The following is a 14,857-nucleotide window of genomic DNA, read 5'->3' as shown; positions in this document are numbered from 1 at the left end:
CGGCCTGCCCGACTTGATAGCGATGAGGACGATTCCGAGGAGGAAACTCCCGAGATGACGGTTGGCTATGGACGGACCCGGCCACTGCAGCGTAAGACGGCCGCTAATGGCGAGGAAACATGGGTGCCTGTTCCCGAGATACCTGTCTATGGGCCGATGATGGATACTGATGTGGAAGATGAGACAGATGATGATAGCGTGTACCGCTTAATTGACGAATACGAGGATGAAGAGACTGAGCCCAGGGAGAACATGCAAGCGGATGATGCGGAGGAAGGAGTGTCTGGAGTTGATGATGGGCGATGACCGTGCTGTTTAGCATAGATGTTAATATATCTTTTGTGATGCCTAGGTGATGTACATAGATGGAAATAGTGCAGTAGTATGTAATTATAGATGCTTAGTACTTATGATGCCAGTATAGATGGAGCATCATGGTAGTATTAGGGATCGTTTTGATGTACATAGATCCCAACTTTTGTTAAAAAGACCTTGAATAGACAATTTTTCACTATATATGATGATGACCAGAGGGTCTTTAATTTTTTACTTGATGTTGATATTGCTTGGTTTGATGTGTGATGATAGAATTGAGTAACCGATGAACGAGAACTATGAGATGATAAGAAATAAAATAGAAGTAAAGAGAGCTTACGTTGGGAGAAACCAAATTGAGTGGGTATAGATTTTAATTGATGAATTACTATAGATAACGTAAGTTTACAAAGGGCCCATAGGGCATATTAGTGAATTGCGCCATGCGGGAGGATTTTCCGCGTTCCTAGTGATTCCGCTGGAGAAGTGGTTCCTCTGGCTTTAGTTCTCGCTCCGCTAACGAGCGATTCCACTGATGAGCGATCCCGCTGATGAGTGTTCCCGCTGTTAAGTGATTCCGCTGACGAGTGATTTCTCCGGCGAAGTAATTCCGCGGCACAATCGATTTCTCTGAGTTTTCCATTCCGCGAGTGAAGCCCATTCCTCTGATAGAGCATGCCCCTCTATTTTATTTTGTTTCTCTACGCTACACACATACTCCTCATCAGTTATGTAACATGGAGAGATTAGCTCCGGGGTTAATATGAATTTTGTTTTTCCTTATAACTTGCCTCTAAGAAGACAAAATCAAAACCGAGTAGAGGAGGAAGAGGAGGAGGAAGAACAGAGAGATCCCACACCACCACCTCCACCTCCTCCACAGCAAGAGAGGAGAGTAGAAGAACTCTTCCTACGACAAAACCCACCTACTTTCAGTGGAGCTGGAGACCCCGCTGAAACGGAAGAATGGATCAGAAGTATGGAAAGGATCTTTAGGTTCCTTAGATGCAATGATGCTGAGCGCCTTATGTGTATGTCATACCAGCTCAAGGGATCCGTAGATTATTGGTGGGAGGCCAAACATAAGACTTTAACCCCTGATCAAGTAGATGAACTTACGTGGGAGCAATTTAAAATAGCTCTCTGCGAGAAATACATACCGCGTAGCTATCGCAAGAAGAAGGAAATGGAGTTTGTAAGTTTGAAACAAGGAAATAAGACGGTAGCTGAATATGACCGTTTGTTCTGTGATTTAGCTCGATATGCACCATATCGAGTAGATACGGATGAGAAGATGTCAGAGTTGTTTTGTGCCGGTTTGAAGCAGGAGATTCGAGTTGTTTTAGCAAGTCAGAGCGCACTTACGTATGCTGAGGCACTGAACAGAGCACTAGATATGGAGCTGGCAATGCAGCCAGAGAAGACGAGTCAACCCTCTGTACCCCAAGTGAATCCGAATGCTCAATCGGGGAGTCAATCCTTTTATGGGCAAGGACAGAGAGGTAAAAGGAAGTGGGACGAGAGAAACCAAGGTCCCGAGAAGTCGTGGCAAGGTCAGAATGCGCCACCTTTTTCTCAAAGCAAAGATAAACGACCTTATGCAGCCCCAGCGGCAGCAGCGCAAGGACCAAGAGGAATACCTCCCTGCCCAAAATGCAATAAGTTACATTTGGGAGTGTGCAGGATGGGAACAAATAGCTGTTTCACCTGTGGAAGAGTCGGACATTACTCCAACCAATGCCCGAACCGACAGCAAAGTGGAACCGGTGGAAGACCGAAACCATTCCCGCCGCAGCTCAAGGCCATGGATGAAGGAATATTAAACAGAATTAATACTCGATTTGCCCGATGATCGTTTCTTGGATTATTATTAATTTATCATACAACGATTAATCCTAACATGCTCCTATGAATTTAACAGCTGCACGTTGGAGTTCAGAAATACCTGAAGAATTCGTCAATCTGTCGCTGAACAGATCAGCCAACTTCAACGCTCCGTTTGACCCCTCAAACGACGTCCAATCGTATTCTGTGCTGAAATACGACTTCTTCGTCTTCGAAAGAGCTTTCCGTGGCCGCCTGTTTCACCTCAATCGGAGTTCTGTAGAGGACGTTATGGCTGTTCTTCGGAGACTGCCATTACTTGATTTCCTGCGAAAATCTGACTCCAGCTCAGATCTTCTGAACTGTATCCCGCTCAGCTTTCACCGTTGGATGGACAACGAACTGTGAAAGTCCCACGAGAGAAAAAACTCCTCACGTTTCTTGCGCCCCACAGATCTCCAAAAACCCTAATATTTTTATCAGTATATTTTCCTGAGAGCTGACAGCTGTATTTATGATAAAATAAATACGTGTAGGCACAGAATTAGTGTAGGAGGCGTTTTTCTCTTCTTCTAGGGCTAGGAGACTTTGGGCCAGTCCAGGGACCAGATACAAGGAATAAAGATGGGCCTCAAATAAATTAATTTATCTATGGTCAGCCCAGACCATAATTAATTTATAAATATCAGTTCATTCCACTAGAGAACCAATATTGACTTACCCCTTTATTGCCGGTGATGAGTCGGGGCTTGTATTTAGACTTGTTAAATCCTCGTATTTAAAATCTCCGACATCCATTAATTAATTATAGCTCTGAAAGCCTTAATTAATTAATCTATTTTGTTATCCTTAAGCAGTTTAAGCAGTACCACTCAAAACTTTATTATTGCGCCTGAACTTAATCAACCTGCAGGGTTTAGCGCAATAAACATTATTGAGCTCCTTAAGGGGATGTCATTAACCTCTACCGGATACGATTACTAATACAGATAATCAGATATCATATATTAACCGCTATCACCCAAGATACAGAGTACTCAAGTTACTATATAACTCTCGCTCATAGTAAGTCAAAGTGATAAACGAATCAACATATATATCTGAAATCTTATTAGTATTAAGATCTTATAAGTTACCGAGATCTTTAATTCTTCACTTAAGTCAGATAGAAGAATATATCTCACTGTGGTCCTATCAATACGTAATGACGTACCAGTATAGATAAGTAGTCAAGACAAACTACTTCCATCTATACCGTAGCCTAAACCAATAACTTGTCCTAGAGTTATTTCGGCTGTGATTATATTATATCTCTTAAGGTTAATCCAATTATATGGTCTTGTGTGATCTACAACACACCATATAATCTACTTGTATAGAGATAGAGAACATACATATGCAATCATGAACACAATCAGATAGGAGATTAGATAGTGGTAACAGGAAACATTGTATACAAGCATAAAACGTTCTTGCTTTCAGTATACAAATCCAACAATCTCCCACTTATACTAAAGCAAACTTTTAGTCTACAATGCGTCTATTTACCAATCACTTAACACTTCTCCAACTTATACTTAAAGTTTGCTAAGTGGGTGGCATCAACTGCATTCCCATCTTCCAATGACCATTTGCGATAAGTCTTTTGTGAAAAGATTAGTAGGTTTCACCAATATGTGAGAATTTATTCTATGAGCACAAAAACCTTGATTTACGAATAATCGTATAACTTGGTACTGCTCCATGTGTTTGACCCCTTGTGGTTCTTGGATTCCTTAGAGTTTGCAACTGCACTTGAGGTATCACGAAGGTGATGCTCTCACGCAAACTAGGAATCACCCTTAGATCCTGGAGGTAGTGGTCAAACCAAAAGGTTTTACCTCCCAAGGAAAACACATAGCTCGAGGTAATTATTCTTTGTTCCGGTCAGCCTGGAAATCCGAAATCGTATAATCCAAAAAAGGAACTAAACTGTCTAACTGGTAAACTATCCTTATTCTCTAGTCAGGGACTTGAAAATATAATTTACTACAGTTCAGTGTCCTTAACTAGGACTATACAGATATCTTACAACCATTCTAATTGTATAGCAAATATAAGATCTCGTACATAGCAATTCATACATGAAGCTATCTACTGCGGAAACGTAGAATACTGCCTTCATTTCCTCAACCTTAATAGGCATCTTAAGACATAGTCTTTAGATAAAGGAACGCCATATCTAAAAGGTAGCAATCCTTTCTTGGCGGTATTCATACTACAACGAGTATTCTCAGTATCAATGTAAGACACTCGAGATAAGGCCAACATCTTTTTCTAGTGATCCCTTATAACCTTGATCACAAAGACGTATACTGTACCTCCTTAGTCTTTCATCTGAGAATGTTCGGATAACCATTACTTTATGTCTTGACAATAGCTCCATATTGTCGCCAATTAGGAAGATATTATCTACATAAAATGCAAGATAAACCACATCACCGATGACACGAGAGCGATTGATACGAGATGCTTCTCTCCCTCCCTCACGTAACCTTCAGGTTGTTGCACATGGCTGTCCTTACCTTTTTCAAGGTAATATATATGACATCCATTTGCCAGACCTCGATGGTTTAAGTGAGCTGCTATGGGAAAAATGGTCCGAATGTTCTGAGCATGGCACTGGCGAAAATATCATCATAACCTATACCCTTACACTGGGCATAACCTTTCGCCCCCAGTCTAGCTTCGAAAGCTACGACCTTGCTCATTCGGGCCTGTCATTATCTTGTATACTCACTTATAACCTAAGGCTTTTACTGCCTCCTGGTAGCAAGATTTTCTAGTATACACCCATATTCTTAATGGATTGCTCCATTGAGGCGTGCCAGGAATCTACATTCTCGTCTTCCACTAATTCCAATATTTGGGTCGATTCTCTTATATTCACTACCAGGGAGTGAATCCAAAGATTCTCCCAAGAACATAAATCGATCGGGTTGTCCCACAACCCTCCCACTACAATGAATCTGTGGTGGCACATGTGTGTCAACAGTGCGTGCAGTGTCTTGTGGTACAAAACTCTTGCACACTTGGCTTGGGTGATGGAATCGCCTATCTAATGTCTTCAATTTCTTGAAGCACACTATCTGACTTGGATTAGTGATTATTCTCATAGTCCACTTCTAAGAATCGTGTGTCATTGCTAATAACCACCTTCTGATTCTTTAGGACTAATTGCAAAGATACATAACTCATCATCGAACATATTTTTCCAAGAGTGACCTATTTCTTCTCTCCACCACACCATCTTATATAGGGATTACACGGTGTAGTAAACTGGGTTAGAATCCCAAACACTGATAATGAATCAGAAAAGATCATTCCTAACACATTATTGGCCCTTTATCCCCCTTGTCATGAATGACCTGGTCTCCATCTTTTCCTCTATACAGGATTCGCAGGTTCGAAATAGTACAACCTGGATTGAATCCAATGTACTTATTTAGACACGAGCCTTTGGATCCTGTTAAGATAGATGTGACCTAATCTAGGGTATCAATATATGTGTAAGATCCTCATGAGAGATTAACCTTAACTTTTCTCTTTCTTTTGTTCGATGATGTAAATGCAATATAAAGGTATTTTGGAGACAAGTTATAGTATGAAGAGAGATGTTCAAAAATACCAGAATAGACAACTTTGTCATTTCTTATGATAGAAATACTACTATCAAAAATGATATGTGATCCATCTATTCAAAATTTTGAAACATGATAAGGAACTCTCAAAAACTAAACTATGTCTTTAGAACTTAAAGACAAGTCTTCAATTGCAACATCTGCGACTCCAGTCACGTTGCCTACGAAGACAATCATCTCATCACTTATCAGCTTCCTTGTCAGCCTAAAAGCCATGCAAGGTGCAACAATCATTATCAGTTTCTCTCGTTATCCACTACTCACGACTGAGTAGAAAATGAGCTGACATGTCTCAGTTACTATAGCAAGTGAAGTACCTTAACCCTTTGCCTTGAGTATTGAAAGAAAAAAAAAATCTCCAATACTCAATCTTATCACACCACTACTCCCACTATTTCCCTTGTCTTTCTTGCCCCTTGGACCCTTCTTCTTCCTATCATTCGACGAAGAAGATGGCTCTCATTTGGCAATAACAAGTGCTTGCACATCTCTTTCCCACAACATCCTTAGCCGTAACTAGAGCATTCAACAACTCAAAAAGAGTATTATCTTACTTGCTCATAACAGCGTTGAGGCGTAAGTTCTTAATTAAAAGACTTGGGAAGAGAGTTCAGGATAATATCGACTTTTGTCTCACCGTCGATACTCCCACTGAGCAAGTCAAGTCTGTCAAAATTTGCATGACATGCTCGTGCACTGAGCTGTGCTCACTCATAAAAATAACAAGATTACTCTCATCAAATTTAAATGAGCAGCTCAGTCCGACTCTCCGAACACTTTCTTGAAATTCAGCATGATGCTAATAACATCGTCCATGCCCTGATGTTGGAGCTACAAGGCTTATGACATTATACTCATAATATAGCATATAGCCACATTATTCGTCTTATGCCACCTTTTATGTAATTCCTTTTTCTCATCAGTTGACTATTGTTCGGACCATAAGAACGTGGAGTAGTAAGCAACACAAAAATTGTGTTAGTTTGTGATAAAGAAAAAAATTCAAAACTGCGTTTCCATTTTATATATGTGGACCGGTTAAAAGACTTTGTGCAAGAATAAATAAACAATAAGAGACATAGACATATCTGAAAGTAACGAACATAAAGCACATAATTCGTAACAATAATATTGTATCCTTTTGATAAAACAATATTAATGAAACCTCCAACCGCTCAAAGAATCCCATGTGCAAGCCACGTGGGGTAGACGTTTACACACGAACTCCTCAACCAGACTATTCACCTAGTCATTTAATTTCCATGTCAACTTAACCTTTTGACAAAAGAAATTAATAGTTGGCACCTTGACTAGACCATATCATCATAACGAAGGGACTCCGTGGGGGAGTTGTACATTGTACTTGATATGATATCTAAGCAATGACCACATTTTAACCTTGAAAATTAAATTCTCGAAATTAACATACTCATTAGGACCATGCCGCTTTCAATTTAATTTTCTTGGTTATCTTATTTAATTCCATTCTCCAAAGTACTTGTGAAAATTACACAAGTAAGCCACGTGGGGTGGACGTTTACTGCATAACTCCCACTACTTTAATGGTTTAAATATTTTTATAGAAACCTCTTCTGACAAACTTATGAGAAACAAATATGAAGTAAGCCACGTGGGGTGGACGTTTACTCACATTGTCAATCACTTTGTCTAGAGACCGCATGTGGAGGTCTACATAATTTTAAGAATAAAAATTATTTCAAAATAACCACAATCTAACTTTGAAATTGAATTTTTCGAATTTGACATACTCACTCGGACCATGCCGCATTCAATTTAATTTCTTAGTTATCTTATTTAATTCCATCCTCTAAAGTACTCGTGAAAAATTATACAAGTAAGCCACGTGGGGTGGACAGTTACCGCATAACTCCCACTACTTCAATGGATTTAAATATTTTTATAGAAACCTCATCTGACAAACTTATGAAACAACAAACATGAAGTAAGCCACGTGGGGTGGACGTTTACTCACATTGTCAATCACTTTGTCTAGAGACCGCTTGTGGAAATCTAAACAATTTTTAATCATCCATAAAATTATTAAGCTTAGTCTTTTTTCTTTCAAAAGGTTTGATCATGCTCAACACATAATCCTAAACATGCTCATCTAGAACGCAACATGTAAAACATGCTCATAGAATTCTAAAACATGCTTAAGAAAACGATAAAACTAGCATGCTTGTCTAAGCGCAGTTAATAAACACATACTAACAAGCAGAGACAAAAACAACATGCAAAGAGCATAAAAGATTAACACCACGACATGCAAAGAACAGAATTAAAAACAATAAAGTTCTTCGTGACCCATTCGTGGAACCCCATATTTCTAATCTATTACAAAGAACAGAAAAGAAATAAAAAAAATAAAACTAAAACAAAATGTAAACTCGGCCCGAAACGTTCATCCGGCCCGTCTTTGAAAAGCTAGGGTTTGGGCCCCCTAGGGATTGAAAATTCGTCCACCTAGGGTTTGGAAAACCCTAGGCGCCGCCGCCTCTCTTGGCAGCCTGCCCTCCGCCGCACAGCCGCCCCCCAACACTGCAGCAGCCCGCCGGCAGCGCACGGCGCTTCCAGCAGTAGCAACAGCCGGCAGCAGCCCTCGGCGGCAGCCTCCTGTGCGAGCAGCAGCTGCCCGGCGCGGCAGCCCTCGCCTGGCTCGGCCTCGGCGTCTCCAGCAGCAGCAACAGACGGCGACAGCAGCGCGGCAGCGGCTCCAGCGTGCGGCAACAACAGCAACAGCAGCGGCAGCGCGCCGCCCGCCGGGCGCGTAGCGCGCAGAGCGCGCAGGCGCAGCCCCGGGCGCGCACCGCCCCTGCCCGCTGCTTCCCGTCGCTCGCCTCGCCGCCTTCCGCTTCGCCTCGCCCAGGTAGTCTCGGTGACAGCAGCACGCGGTAGCCCGACAGCCTGACCAGGCGCGCGCGGCGCACGGCGCGCAAGCGCTCGTGCGCGCGCTGCCCTCGGTGCCGGCAGCCCATGCCTCACCGTACCCGTCGTGTCCTCCTTACACCGTTCTTCATCATTGATTCGTCGTCATCTTCGTCTCGTTCCTCAGTTTTACAGATTACAACGGAAAAACAAAAACAATTGAAATCCTAATCTAACCATGGATTTTTTCGCGGTGAAAAACGATTACAACGTCAAAACGACGTCTCCCACGAATCAACAGACCACGAAGAACAACAGCAGTAAAAACAACGCACATTATTAATCGTACATAAATTAATAATAGAGCCAAGAAATTAATCCTGGGCTCTGATACCAATTGAAGGAATATTAAACTGAATTAATACTCGATTTGCCCGATGATCGTTTCTTGGATTATTATTAATTTATCATACAACGATTAATCCTAACATGCTCCTATGAATTTAACAGCTGCACGTTGGAGTTCAGAAATACCTGAAGAATTCAGAAGAATTCGTCAATCTGTCGCTGAACAGATCAGCCAACTTCAACGCTCCGTTTGACCCCTCAAACGACCTCCAATCGTATTTTGTGTAGAAATACGACTTCTTCGTCTTCGAAAAAGCTTTCCGTGGCCTCCTGTTTCACCTCAATCGGAGTTCTGTAGAGGAAGTTATGGCTGTTCTTCGGAGACTGCCAGAACTTGATTTCCTGCGAAAATCTGACTCCAGCTCAGATCTTCTGAATTGTATCCCGCTCAGCTTTCACCGTTGGATGGACAACGAACTGTGAAAGTCCCACGAGAGAAAAAACTCCTCACGTTTCCTGCGCCCCACAGCTCTCCAAAAACCCTAATATTTTTATCAGTATGTTTTCCTGAGAGCTGAAAGTTGTATTTATAATAAAATAAATACGTGTAGGCACATAATTAGTGTAGGAGGCGTTTTTCTCTTCTTCTAGGGCTAGGAGACTTTGGGCCAGTCCAGGGACCAGATACAAGGAATAAAGATGGGCCTCAAATAAATTAATTTATCTATGGTCAGCCCAGACCATAATTAATTTATAAATATCAGTTCATTCCACTAGAGAACCGATATTGACTTACCCCTTTATTGCCGGTGATGAGTCGGGGCTTGTATTTAGACTTATTAAATCCTCGTATTTAAAATCTCCGACATCCATTAATTAATTATAGCTCTGATAGCCTTAATTAATTAATCTCTTTTGTAATCCTTAAGCAGTACCACTCAAAACTTTATTATTGCGCCTGAACTTAATCAACCTACAGGGTTTAGCGCAATAAACATTATTGAGCTCCTTAAGGGGATGTCATTAACCTCTACCGGATACGATTACTAATACAGATAATCAGATATCATATATTAACCGCTATCACCCAAGATACAGAGTACTCAAGTTACTATATAACTCTCGCTCATAGTAAGTCAAAGTGATAAACGAATCAACATATATATCTGAAATCTTATTAGTATTAAGATCTTATAAGTTACCGAGATCTTTAATTCTTCACTTAAGTCAGATGGAAGAATATATCTCACTGTGGTCCTATCAATACGTAATGACTTACCAGTATAGATAAGTAGTCAAGACAAACTACTTCCATCTATACCGCAGCCTAAACCAATAACTTGTCCTAGAGTTATTTCAGTTGTGATTATATTATATCTCTTAAGGTTAATCCAATTATATGGTCTTCTGTGATCTACAACACACCATATAATCTACTTGTATAGAGATAGAGAACATACATATGCAATCATGAACACAATCAGATAGGAGATTAGATAGTGGTAACAGGAAATATTGTATACAAGCATAAAACGTTCTTGCTTTCAGTATACAAATCCAACAATGGAAGGAGTCCTGCCTCTACGACAGCCAGCACGCCAACAGTCAATTCACCGACAATATCAGCCGGGGAGACAACCAGCTGGCCCGCAGGCGAATCAACAGCAACATCATCAGAGAATGTTTGCGATCGATCAGAAAACTCAAGGCCAGAATCAGGGCAATCTAACAGGTATAGGCGAGATGAAAGATGTATCCATAGTAGTTTTGTTCGACACTGGAGCATCGCATTCTTTTATCTCTCACACGTGTGTAGATACTTTAGAACTGAAAGTAGAGCCTGCTCCACAATGTCTGAAAGTGACTACACCTATAGGCAAAACTACTACGGTTTCGCACGTTTGTCCTAACGTAGAATTAGAGTTAGGAACGTTAAAGCTCGAGGCCAAAAATCTGAGGTTGATGCCTATGTGGCACTTGGATATAATTTTGGGAATGGACTGGTTGGAAGAGAACCATGCAAAGATACACTGCAAGGAGAGACAAATATCATTCCAGCCTCCTGGCCAAGAGCCTACTTCCTTCATTGGCATTGAAGGAAAATGGAAGAAGACGCCAATCATCTCGGCTTTGCGAGCCAAGAAGCTTTTGCAAAGGAAGGATAAGACCGCGTATGTCGTATATTTAAACCAGAAGGAGGAATCCAAAGCAGATATTGATGACGTGCCAGTTGTGCGAGAGTACAAAGACGTTTTCCCTGAAACTTTGCCAGGTTTACCACCTGATCGGCAGCTTGAGTTTACGATAGACCTCGAACTTGGAGTCGCGCTGATGTCGAAAGCGCCATACAGGATGGCCCCAGCGGAGTTGCAAGAGTTGAAGCTGCAACTCCAAGAACTTCTAGACATGGGCTTTATTCGACCTAGTGTTTCCCCGTGGGGAGCGCCGGTCCTTTTCGTTAAGAAGAAAGATGGTGGGCTGTCATCCCATGAGACGACGTAGAGACTTCCTTGTCTGAAACCTTTCAGAACCAACTTCTTTTGATTGTTTCTAACAATGAATTCATCCTTTTTTATCTTCACTGTGAAACCGCTGTCACAAAATTGACTCACAGACAACAGATTATGTTTAAGACCAGAAACAAAGCTTACATTACTGATACTGGCGTTACCCATGTTGAGCACACCATAGCCTTTTGTTTCTCCGATTGAGTTGTCTCCGAATGAAACTTTGGATCCAGCTTTCTCAACATACTGAGATAGATATTCTTTGTAGCCCGTCATGTGCTTCGAGCAGCCGCTATCTAGATACCATGTTCTGATTGAAGCCTTAACTTCTTCCTTCTTTTTGTGTTTCCTGATTTTGACCTGTAAGGAAGAGTTACTTTAGGTACCCAATCAAGATTTGGGTCCTTCGATGTTAGCTCGAGTTCCCTTTGGAACCCATATCTGCTTCAGAATTGGTCTGGTTGATCTCTTACGCTTTGCTGATCGTCTGACTGAAGTTGTTGGCGCTTCAGTTGGCATACTAGTATTCTGTCTGATGAGTGGTTGAGGTCTTCTTTGCTCGGTGAAGTATCTTCCTTGAGATACTCGAGTCTTTCCAGACTGATGGAGACTTGACAGATGTCGTGGTACATGAGTCGTATGATGTCCAGATGCTTGTCGTCGTGGATGTCGCTTGGCTCGTCTGGACTCATCATTGTTTTGTCTCCATGGATGTTGTTTCTTCTGAAACTGAACTGATTTCAGTTTCTGACTGATGTGGACTCATCATCATTTCAGCTGGTCTGGTGAGGAAGATTCTTCTTGATTCCTGATGTTCCTTCCCCGATCTTTGACCGAAATTTGCTTTCCAGTCTTCTTAGTAGGGTGATCTGGTTGGGGCCCTCCTTTGCTCGTCTGTAGCTTGATAAGGTGGAACATTTGATCTTGCCATCAGTTTTCATTTGCGAACTTCATCCATATCATGATCTCTTGATTCTTCTGATGTTGTGATTTCAGAACTATCGTCCTTTGATATGATCATGATATTCTTTCCTTTGTCAGCTGCAACTTTTCCTCCAATGCTTTCAACCAGGCCTTTTGATGGAAAGTTGCGACTTCATCATGCAGTCTTTGACTGTTTCTTCCAGCTTGTGATTGAGCCTCTTGATCTCATGAGATGCTCTATCCCATTCTGAGTTGGAGATTCTGAGCTTTTCTTCCAGTCGACTGTTCTCCATGATTAGCTGATCAAGACAAGTTTCATCCGGAAAGTAGATGATTGTGTGATTCCTAGCTCATTCATCATTGATCTCCTTTTCAATTTTCTGATTCTGCTTGAGGAGATCTTCGAACATTTTCCTCAACTGAACAGTGATCAGTCATTAGCTGATAAAGCTGGCCAGTTTTATCGGATGAGCTTTCTCCTGATTCTGAGTGGTCTCCTGAAAGCATCAGGAAGTTATCAGTATAAGGAGTTTTAGAATGAGAGATTACCTCTGAGCCATTCATTCCATTGTCGTAGCTGTTGTCAGCCACGCTTTCAGATCCATTGGCCATCAGGGCTTGACTCTCATCGTCTGAGGCTGGTGCTGTCGAAGTCGGATGATTCTGATGTGTCTTTGGAAGAATCAGCATCGTCAGCAACCATCGCTTTCTTCCTTGAGAAGCTGCGATCTTGCTTGGCTTTCAGCTCTCTGCGCTCAGATTGAGTCAGTTCAGGGCATTCATTTCGAAAGTGCTCTTTCTTTCTGCATCCAAAGCATTCCATGTCTTTGATGTCGTGAGCGGCTGACTTTCTTTCTCCGCTTCGATCAGTGGAATGTCTGGAGTTGCTTTCTCTTTCCTTTCCTCTGTAGTGCTGCTTGTGGAACCTTCTGTACTTTCGGAACTTGGACTTCATTTTGTTGAATCTTTCAGTCAACAAAGCATATTGACTGAAGAAGTCCTCATGGTTGAGCTCCGCTGGTTCCTTGATTTGCTTCTTGCCTTATCTTGCTGAAGCTTTCAGTGCTGCTCCTCTTGAGGTTGATGGACCATCTTCGTCTGATCCTCCAGCCTTCTTGATTCCAAGATTTCTCTGAAGGTCGAACTCATTTGCCATGAGGTCAGAGAAAAGCTGGTTTGTCGGGAGCTGACTGAATCCTGGCCTATGTTGATGAGCGACTGAGTAGATCTGCCATTCTTCCTTGTGGCAGTGCTCGAAGAATCTTCAAGTTGATTTCTCGTTGAGTGTATTTGTCTTTAGAAATGGATTGAACTTCATTCAAGATTTGATTGAATCTAAGTTCCATTTCTTCGACAGATTCATTCTTGAGCATGAGGAAGGAGTCGAACTTCTGGCAAGCTATGGATAGCTTATTCTCCTTGATTTCCTCGGAACCTACGCACATTCTTTCAAGAATGTCCCACATCTCCTTTGCAGTTCCGCACTTGATGATCTTCATGACATGCTTGTCGGGAACGGTGCCGGAGATGATGCTTTTGGCGAGGTTGTCTAGCTCATCTTGCTTCCTTTCTTCGGTGGTGAAGTCTGCCTTTTGCTTTTGGCTGGACCTCATCGTAAGGATCCTGATGTGGATCAACAGGGATCCGTTTGACAGTTTCGGTGATGATTATTGGTCCTTTGGTGATGACTTCCCACATTCGGCAATGTTGGGCGGTGAGGAAGCTTTCAAGCCGAAACTTCCATATGTCGTATTTTTCAATACTAAACATAGGTAGAGAAGATAATCTATTGTGGTTAGTCTCCATCAAAAAGAGAGAACATGATAACAACAGATAGAACAAACAGCAAGCACAAAATGAAAGAGAAAACTTTTTCGAGACCCTTGAGAAAAAGGATCTAGTTCAATCAGAACCTAATCAGATACAGAGTGTTCTTGCGAACAACCTGCTCTGATACCAATTGTTAGGTCCTGGGGGGTCTCGAATAGGTGTATGGGGGGGAATACACCTATGGGCTATTTTTACAAAATCCTCAATCAGAGGGATCTCAAGATAGAGATCTAAACGAAACTTTACACGCAAACAAAGACACCTGTTGACTGAAAACATTTTTGACCAAATAGGGTTGATGACTGATACTGAAAGCTCTTCAGTAAGGAGTTACCAGTTAAGTTACTGATGCACTTATGGGCTTCAGTCGAGTTTGCTAAAACAGAGATGATAACACTCTTCTTGACTATCAAAAGATAGATCAGTCAGACCGATATCATACGCAGCGGAAATTAAACTTAAGTTTCAGCAATAGCCTCGGTTGAGCACGTTGTTGGTCTTAGGTTTCTCTTTGCTGTTAATCAGTATTCAGTTTATCAATTG

At 41.7% G+C, this 14,857-nt stretch overlaps 1 protein-coding gene across 1 annotated transcript; it reads left to right on the top strand.

Moving 5' to 3' along the window:
- Nucleotides 1–1,294: 1,294 nt before the first annotated feature.
- LOC131002477 (uncharacterized) lies at nt 1,295–2,138 on the top strand. The gene is made up of 2 exons (XM_057928964.1): nt 1,295–1,868; nt 1,999–2,138. Exons 1-2 carry the CDS (start codon nt 1,295–1,297, stop codon nt 2,136–2,138), a joined length of 714 nt encoding a protein of 237 aa, XP_057784947.1.
- Nucleotides 2,139–14,857: the final 12,719 nt, after the last annotated feature.

The sequence above is a fragment of the Salvia miltiorrhiza genome, unplaced genomic scaffold (genome assembly GCF_028751815.1).
Source record: "Salvia miltiorrhiza cultivar Shanhuang (shh) unplaced genomic scaffold, IMPLAD_Smil_shh fragScaff_scaffold_140_2, whole genome shotgun sequence".
NCBI classification, from domain to species: Eukaryota; Viridiplantae; Streptophyta; class Magnoliopsida; order Lamiales; family Lamiaceae; genus Salvia; species Salvia miltiorrhiza.
Note: the sequence above shows the minus strand (reverse complement) of the source record. Positions and strands in the feature narration are given on the sequence as shown.